We start from the raw sequence: 9,308 nt of genomic DNA, 5'->3' as shown, positions 1-9,308 counted from the left end.
ACGGTTGTATTAAAGAGCTGCTTTCACAAACACAGTTACACTAACACACTTTACCTGAACATGTGCCTGAGATGTGGCATTCTGTTCACCTAATACGGAAAGCATTATGAGGTGGTTAAAAAGAAAATCAATCTGGGCTCCACTCTGTTAAATTATTTTCAAAAAACGTCTGTGGTGAATTAGTGTGTTGCCCGTTCATCAATGTTTCACGATATTGCATTTCTGTTTGTAACAAATTCATCAGTTGGTGCTGAATCTTGTCTTTGTACTACAACGCTGACTGCTATTTGGAAGTCAGCCGTTCCTCCTCTCATATCTGTGGATTCCACCAGTCAGTGTCTGTATTGTGAGATCCCGCATTCCGGCCCAGGACTGTACCAAATACCGTCGAGCAGGGGTGCCTTTCGAGACACCACTAAGAAACTCTCTCAGGAGAATCCAACTCCTTAGCCTTGTTTCAGAAAGGCTGTAGGGCAAAGAGCCATATTACTGCTGATCAGAGCCACCTGGTCCACTCTGGGATGCAGAGCTGATGAGACGTCTGGTGAAAGAACGAGGACAAGATGGAGGAAATGAGCGAAGATGATACTCAGGGACAGCGGGAATGTTTTGGAGTACTGGGGGAAGAACTATACAGTACATGGACACAGAATAATGATGCAAAAACTGTAGATTTGTCCCCTCGGAGGCGAGTGCAACGGATGGCACCATGAGCGTTCAGTTACTGCTGTGTATAAAACTAGTGAACATAATAGGGTGTCCAGGAAGACATGATGGTTGAGGAGCAAACGTCCTTCTTAAAAGATCCCCACAGTCCTTTGGGGCAAACTGCATGACATAAGCACCCCCATTTTCCTTTCCACAATGCGTTTTCAGGCCCATCTTCATACAGACAATTGAAATGAGCAGATTCTGCCATGGTGTCTCTCTCTTTCTTTTTCTTTTTTTTATTCTGCAAAGCAGAAAATCTATGTTATGTACATAAAATGCACATTTAGTATATCCATTTCAACATGACCTATCATATTTATTAGATATTGGTTTATTTCTAATTAATTGTTTTTCAAGGGATCCCGAGTCCCGACAGGTGAATGGATGGTGGTATTTATTAGTTTGTTTGTTTGTTCGGTTTTACATGCATAGTCATGATTTCTTTATAACTTACCGTTTCTTTATAACTTACCGTGATAACTTTATAACAGAGTGTCGTCTTAAAGACCGAAAGTCTTCATGCAATGAAACCTTTGACAATCTGACATCAACATTTTTGTTTTTGGACACTGTACAACAGCATGTGTTTGTATGGGCCTGGTTATTATAGTAAACTTTGTGAATTCACTGTGTCTCTTGTGATCTGTGATTCATCTCTCTATTTCTGTCTGGGCATATTTAGACTCATGTATAGGTGAACAGACGCACACAGAAACACAAACACACAGAGAAAACATTAATGGAACTCTTAACTTTTATAAAGAATATCTCTTTGGATTTGAGATTTTATTCTTTGCAACTTTACAGATCTTTATGCACCAAGAGCTTGTAACACTCCAAAGAGAAAGGAAAAATTGAAATCGCATCATATGACCCCTTTAAAGACAGACTTCATCTGCTCTTTGTCGACAGGCAGCCAATTTGTGAGGAAATCACTCCTGCAAAGTGAGTTTTCCCCATTTTATTTATTGGTTTATAGTATTTAAGTACTGTAATCAAATATTTTTAAATTTTACTTAAGTAGTTTATTTTTATTGCACCAAAGATGACCCTAATATCGCAAAGGATGTTAAGGTTATATACAGGAGGGAATGAAAGAAGACAGCACTGGGATGAACTGAAGTGTGTGTGTGTGTGTGTGTGTGTGTGTGTGGGTACACATATCACACCTCCCCATCATGCATCTCAATGGTCTTGATCAGGACCGTTTTCTTTGAGTGCATTTCAGATGCTCTCTGTTGGTGCTCTGGACTCGTCTCTGTTGAAAATTATATTTAATTAAATAAATATACACTACCATTTTAGTAGCCCACATTTTACATACATAGATTTTAGTAACACTTTACAATAAGGTCCTATTTTAGTAAACATTAGTTAATGCTTTAACTAACATTAACAAAGAATGTGGAATACATTTGTTACAGTATTTCTTAATCTTTTAAAACTTTTTTTAGCTAAAAAAGTTATCTCAGTTCCATTAACAGATACAACTTTTGATTTTAGTAATGTATAAAATGTTGAAATCAACATTAACTGAGATTAATAAACATTTTAGATTTTAGTTTCATTGTTAGTTAATGTTAACAGAAGGAACCTTATAGCAAAGTGTTATCAACATTACTTATTATTACTTATGTTGAAAATAGTTCTGCTTAATATTTTTGTGTAAACCTTGATACTTTTTTGAGCATTTTCAGGATTCTTTGATGAACAGAATGGTTAAAAGACTAGCCTTTATTTGAAATATTTTTTTTTAGAAACCAAACAAAAATGTGCATCTGCTGAATAAAATTATTACTTTCTAAAAAATAAAAAATTACCAACCCCAAATATTATAAATATTAACTATAAATTTTAACTTTGATTTAAATCGCTGTTTACCTCATGTTTTGTAATTAATAATAATTATTATTATTTTATTTTTAATTATTCACAAGACATCACAAATTGCAGGAATCTGTGCCGGTAGGTACAACTCCTCCTAGTGGCCTCTGAGGAAACATATCTACAACATTTTTAGTATATCGCAAGGTTTCCATCTTACCTCTAAAGCTTATAGTGGAATATGACTGCATGGGTATCACAATCCTTTAACGTGAGAGAATAAGAAAGGTAAAAAGTAACAAAAAGCCATCAGCCATAAGCAGAAAGGGTGGAGTATGTTAAAAACAAGAAGGACAAATCTTTTTCATTTCCTTTGTACCTGCTCTCCTCTCCTTCCAGCAGTTTCCTGTAGGTGGCGATCTCCACATCCAGGGCCATCTTAACATTGAGCAGGTCCTGATATTCTCGCAGGTGACGCGCCATTTCATCCTTCATGTTGGCGATCTCTGCCTCCAGCCTGGCGATGTTGTCCTGGAAAGCACCAGCCTCACGACCGTGGCGATCCTCCATATCTCTCATCTGCCTCATGAGAGACTCGTTCTACAGAGTGAGAGACAAAGAGATGAATGCCACATGGAGAAAGACAAAGAACGTGTATGTCCACATCAAAACAGATAAAACATACGGTGCCCTTGAGAGAGTCGATCTCACAGGTGTAGGACTGAATCTGGTGTCTGTACTCCATGGTCTCCAGCTTGGATTGTTTGAGAGCCTCGTTGTTCTTGCTCACTGCCTGGTTAAGATCTGACACCTAAATGGTGAAAATACAACGATCAAAGTTCAGCAGGTTTCCCTTTCATTTATCTCACTCAGTTCACCAGTGTTGTGGAAGCTACTTTGAAACTTTAGTTTTCAAAACCTAAAGCTACTCATAATATAAATACAACAAAGCTACGTTTTATCCCTTGTGCTTGTCAGAAAATCCTTTACTTAATCTGGCGTTCTCAGTCAAAAATAAACTGCCTACAAAAAATTTCTTGGTATGATATGTTTTGGCAATAATATATCATACCAAGGAAGTTTTTGTAGGCAGTTTAGAAGGCATGTTGCATTCAATCTTTTTCAACTTGTTTTCTTTCAATTAAAACAGGTTTTGTATTTCCTTTTTGACTCTTATTGATCATAGACCTCACTGATCTGAGCTTATGCAATTTATAAAGCTTTTATGAGCTTATAAAGTTTTGAGTGAAAAAAGCAATGTGAATTATTCACTTAAAAATAAAGGTGCTTCACGATGCCATAGAAGCACCTTTTTTTTGTCTAAATGGTTCCATAAAGAACCTTTAACATCTGAAGAACCTTTCTGTTTCACAAAAGTTTCTTTGTGGCGAAAGAAGGTTCTTCAGATTATAAAAAAGACAAGAAAGAGATGGTTCTTTGTGGAACCAAAAATGGTGTGTTTTGGCAAAGTACACTCAAAACTGAGCCAAATAAACTCTGATCAGTGGGACCTATGATCAAAAAGAGTCAAAATAGAAATACAAAACCTGTTTTAATTGAAGGAAAACAAGTTGTGAAAAAGATTGAATGCAATATTTCACAATAATATAGCATAATAAGCAATTTTTTTGTAGGCAGTCTATTTTTGACTGGAAACACCACAAGTGTGACAAGGTGTGTCCGACCCCAGAAGTGAGAGGGACCCTGGATCCACAGTCATAGTCCATATGCACACTTGTGTGACCCGCAGTCTGTAAGTTTTAGTCCAATGTGATAACATTAACTATCATTTTCAGGAAAGAAAATATTTTCTGGGTTACATTGACCAGAACACAACGTAAGGTTTAAAAAAGTATAGGATTTTAGACCTAAATGAAAGTGTTCAAAAGGGACGAGACATCCAAGAATACAAATTTATTAGTGTTGCTTGAGACACTTTGGGGATATGTTGCCAGAGACGAGACCCTGAGGTATCTTAAGTCAGGTGCATAGGGAAATGTATAAAATGCAGCTGTGATACCTAATGGTGAAAATGCAAAGGTCAAAAATCAATAGGTTCTTTTTTTTTCTCTTCTTCTGTCTCACCTTTGACTTGTACCAATCCTCAGCCTCTGCGATGTTCTTTGCAGCGATGCCCTCATACTGAGCACGGATGTCCCTCAGGGCAGCAGTCAGGTCCGGTTTGGACATGTCCATCTGGATTTGGACTTGAGTCTCTTGCATCTGGGCCTGCAACTCACGAATTTCCTACACATAGAGAAAGAAAAAGCTTGTGTGTATGTGTTTGTGCTTGTTTTAATAAAGCAGCATGGCATTGCTGATAGGACTAGTGGCAGGACTAATCTCAAACATCCACACACAGCTGGCCCTGAAACAGAGGCTTGAAGCTACTTCTTTTTTTGGGGGGGGGGGTCTACACTAGACATTACTAACTAAAATGTAGCTAGACCAAAGTTAAGGAGAATAGTTTAAATATAAAACTATTAAAATTTTATAATTGGTCCCACTTTATCTTAGGCATCTTTGACTACTGTACTAGGCTACTATGTACAAATAATTGTGTGGTACAGTGTATTTACTGTGTCCTAAACACTTTTGTTGTTACTGAGATGGAATATGGGTAAGTTTATGGGTTTCATGGTATGGTAAGGTTTAAGAGTGGGTTTAGGGGTGGGGTTGGGTCAACAATATAATTAGATGTAATTACATTAATGTGTTTTTTAAACATAAGTACAATGTAAAAAAACATGTACCAGTATGTAAATAATACAAAAAAGCAGAGGGTCTGAGTTATAGTTACAACATTAAACAAGATCAGGTAAATTTATATGAAATACAAAAAAGTAAACCTCATATACACTACCATTAAAAAGTTTGGGGTCAGTAAGATGTTTCTTTTATTTTGGAAGAAGTAATTACTTTTACTTAGTAATGCAATTTATTTCTGCATTAAACTGAGAAAAAGTGACAGTAAATACATATCTGATGTTACAAAATATTTCTATTTCAAATAAACTCTTGAATTTTTAATTCATCAAAGAATCCTGAAAAACATATGATCCCAATTTCCATTAAAATTACTAATAAGAAGTATCGTGCTACAGAAGACGTGGCTGCTAAAAATTCATCCATCACAGAAATAAATTACATTCTAAAATATATTAAAATAGAAAACTGAATATTTAAAACTGTAATAATATTTCATAATGTGTAATTTATTTAAAAATGTACTGAATTTTTTGATTAAATAAAGGCATCCTTGGTAAGCATAAAATACTTTCAAAAACATTAAAAAACAAAACATTCCAAACTTTTGAATGGTAGTGTAACTGAGTCTAAAGTATAGCGACAAATAGGAGAATTTAACTAGATATTGCATTACAAAAAGAGACTGTCATACACAATCCTAAGTAAAGAGACTCAAATAATTTATTAAATCATTTAACCTTTTTCTTAAGAGATTAACTTGCACAAGCTCTAACACACTGATTCACTAAAATGAACTGAATTTTCAAATCGAAATATTAAAATGAATAATTTTGAGTTTGTACGAGACAGATGACTATCTGACTCACTGATTGTCTCATGAATCAGCCTTAGCAATACTACAAATAAATCAGTGAATCATTTTTTGACTGAAGAAAGTGATTAATACCAGAGTTTGTATGAGATGTGTTACATTTTATGTTGGCTTGGCTGTAGTCTGTGTTTTACAACATTTTATTGGCACAGACAATAAAAATGTAACGTCCTTAAATGTGCTAACCTCCTCATGGATCTTCTTGAGGAAGGCAATCTCTTCTTGGAGAGTCTCTATACGTCTTTCCAGATCCAGGCGGGCCAAAGTGGCAGCATCCACGTCCTGAAATTGATTGTAATATCAAAATAAAACTAAGCCACATTTTATTATTCATTACGAATGAGAAAATAAAACAGAATGTAATTCAAGAGAGGGGGGTTCGTGTTTTAGGGGACTCACCGCTCTGAAAGCGGCCAGATTATTCTCTGCCTCTTCCCTCAGTGCAATCTCCTCCTGAAGCCTGGCGAGAAGAATGAGCGAAGGGAGTCATGTATCTCATATTTATTACAGCCAGCCTATTTCCTGTCCTTTTATAGACTGAAGGTTTACAGCAACCTCACACAAAGCTTTTCCCGCTGGAAGATGGAGTGAGGCCAGCACATTTAGGCTGACTAACTCCTGAATAGGAAGTAAAGCTAGACTATTGTAAACAACATGCTTGATAGGACAATAGCTTCCTTTATAAAGGCAGTTTTCTTTAAGCCTTTAATAACCTCTCTAGGCCTGATATAGCATTTTATTTCGTTCATAATTGGTTGGTAGACCAGATGAAGTCATGTTTAATCATTTCTTAGCTTGGTTACTACAGAGACAGGCAATTTGAAACTCTTTTCAGCATTAAATAAAAAACACATTAGAACTCTCCAGTGACCCTGAAACACCTGTGCCCAGCGGTCTCTCAGTGGTCTATCAAACTGATTATATAAATTCTCTTCCTTTCCAACTGCTTTTGTTTGTCCATGTTAAGAAGACTGTCCCTACAGTGGCCCAGTAGTGCACAACACAACGAAACCTCCACAACACAATGAAATCGCCACAATACAATGCATAGTTACTAATTTTGTTGTGTTGTGCTAATTTCATGGCCTGTTTCCATTGTGTTGTAGCTTGTTTCCATTGTGTTGTGTTAATTTCATTGTGTTGCGACTTGCTTCCGTTGTGTTGTGGATTGTTTCTGTTGTGTTGTGTTAATTTCATTGTGTTGCGGCTTGTTTCTGTTGTGTTGTGCAAATTTCGTTGTGTTGCGACTTGTTTCCATTGTGTGGTGTTAATTTTGTTATGTTGTGGCTTGTTTCTGTTGTGTTGTGGCTTGCTTCAGTTGTTTTGTGGCTTGCTTCCGTTGTGTTGTGGCTTGTTTCTGTTGTGTTGCGGCTTGCTTCCGTTGTGTTTTGGCTTGTTTCCAATGTGTTGTGCTAATTTCTTAATGTTGTGGCTTGTTTCCGTTGTGTTGTGGCTTGTTTCCGTTGTGTTGCGGCAATTGTTTCCGTTGTGTTGTGCTAATTTCATTATGTTGTGGCTTGTTTCCTTTGTGTTGCGGCTTGTTTCTATGGTGTTACGGTTTGTTTCCATTGTGTTGTGGCTTGTTTCCGTTGTGTTGCGGCTTGTTTCTATGGTGTTACGGTTTGTTTCCATTGTGTTGTGGCTTGTTTCCATTGCGTTGTGGCTTGTTTCTTGTTGTGTTAATTTGTAATCAATACATGAAATAAATTTCATTTTAACTGGTCACTTTTCTCTCCTCCATTTGTTAAATAGTTCACAAGAATAACAAGTGCTCCTGTTGCTGTGATATAGACTTCACATTGTGTTTACATTGTGTTTGTATTTCTCTCAGATTGTGTTATCTTCACTGTCTGGGGCAGCAGAATGTGTGTGAGGTGTTTGCTATGGGGAGAGATCATGTTTGTTCCCCTGTTGGCACTGAATGTCTCTGGATTGTTATATAATGTACTGTGTGTTTCTAAATATGAAACTCAAGAGTGGGTTGACAGCTTCAGTACCACAAAGAATACATTAATAAAATGTGCATATATTTTTGAATAATCAAATAACATCTGTTTACAAGTGTACTACTTTAAGCCCCTCTTTCTTTTGTATCATGCTGAAAAAAAAGTTTCCATAAGCCTAAGCTGGTTTGTTGGCCTGGCCAAGATAATCTTCAGATGATCTTTTTGGACTCCCAGTCTGGCCAAAAGTCTTAAATATAAAGGTTCTTTATTGGCATTGATGGTTCCATGAGGTGGAAAAGGTTCTTTAGATTCTTAAAATGCTCTCACACTAAGAAAGTTTCTTTTAAGCGATGGTGACTGAACGGTTCTTGGGGAACCCAAAATGGTTCTTCTGTGACATCATTGCAAAAATTCCTTTTTGAACTTTTATTTTTAAGATTGAAGCAGCCAAATTTTCGTAGCCTGACCACCTGGAAAGTGCCCAAGACCCAGACCAAAACAAGCCAGTCTAAAACAAGCCAGACCAGCCCAACTAGACTGTTAAACCAATTTAGGCTAGTTTAAGATGTTTCCTCCAGTAGAGATTCATGCTTAATGCATCTCACCTGAGTTTCAGTTTCTGCAGGTCATCTGCCAAGTTATCCCGCTCCACCTCCACATGTGATCTGTGACTGGTGACGACTTCGATCTCTCTTCTCAGCTCCCTCATCTCATCCTCATACAGGTCGGCGATCCATGTGGGCTCCCGCCCCCTCAAGCGCTCCACCTCAATCACCAGCGCCTGGTTCTGCTGCTCCAGCATGCGGACCTTCTCAATGTAGTTGGCGAATCGGTCGTTTAGGTGCTGAAGTTCAGCTTTCTCATTGGTGCGTGTTTGGAGAAACTCCTGGTTGAGCGCGTCGGCCAGGTTGAAGTCCAGCGTTTCACCCATGCCACCATAGGAGCGGGTATAGCCCGCAGACAAGTTGGGCATACTGTAGGAGGCTCGATGACTGGAGAATCCAGGAGAGGAAGTGGAGGACTTGCTGACCTCGTAGACTCTGGAGCTGACCCGAGAGCTGCCAGACCCCCTGGTGGAGGCTCGGCAGAACATTGCACGGGACATTGGTGGTGTCAGGTAGCCAGGACCACCAAACATTCGACGGTATGATGAAGAGGATGAGGAAGAGGCATAGTGGCTCATGTTGGAGCACAAGAAGGACAGACCAGATGAATACAAACACCCTCCGGAGAGGACAGAGACAGAA

The 9,308-nt window shown here is 37.9% G+C and overlaps 1 protein-coding gene across 1 annotated transcript; it reads right to left on the bottom strand.

Moving 5' to 3' along the window:
* Positions 1-1,801: 1,801 nt before the first annotated feature.
* Positions 1,802-9,308, bottom strand: LOC107748575 (desmin-like). The gene is made up of 8 exons (XM_016563423.1): positions 8,667-9,308; positions 6,515-6,575; positions 6,302-6,397; positions 4,621-4,782; positions 3,221-3,346; positions 2,915-3,135; positions 2,756-2,799; positions 1,802-1,969 (listed from the first exon to the last, which is right to left on the bottom strand). Exons 1-8 carry the CDS (start codon positions 9,242-9,244, stop codon positions 1,875-1,877), a joined length of 1,383 nt encoding a protein of 460 aa, XP_016418909.1. The 5' UTR covers positions 9,245-9,308; the 3' UTR covers positions 1,802-1,874.

Source organism: Sinocyclocheilus rhinocerous, unplaced genomic scaffold, assembly GCF_001515625.1.
Source record: "Sinocyclocheilus rhinocerous isolate Xijiao unplaced genomic scaffold, SAMN03320098_v1.1 scaffold349, whole genome shotgun sequence".
Lineage (NCBI taxonomy): Eukaryota > Metazoa > Chordata > Actinopteri > Cypriniformes > Cyprinidae > Sinocyclocheilus > Sinocyclocheilus rhinocerous.
This window is presented reverse-complemented; position numbering and strand designations above follow the sequence as displayed.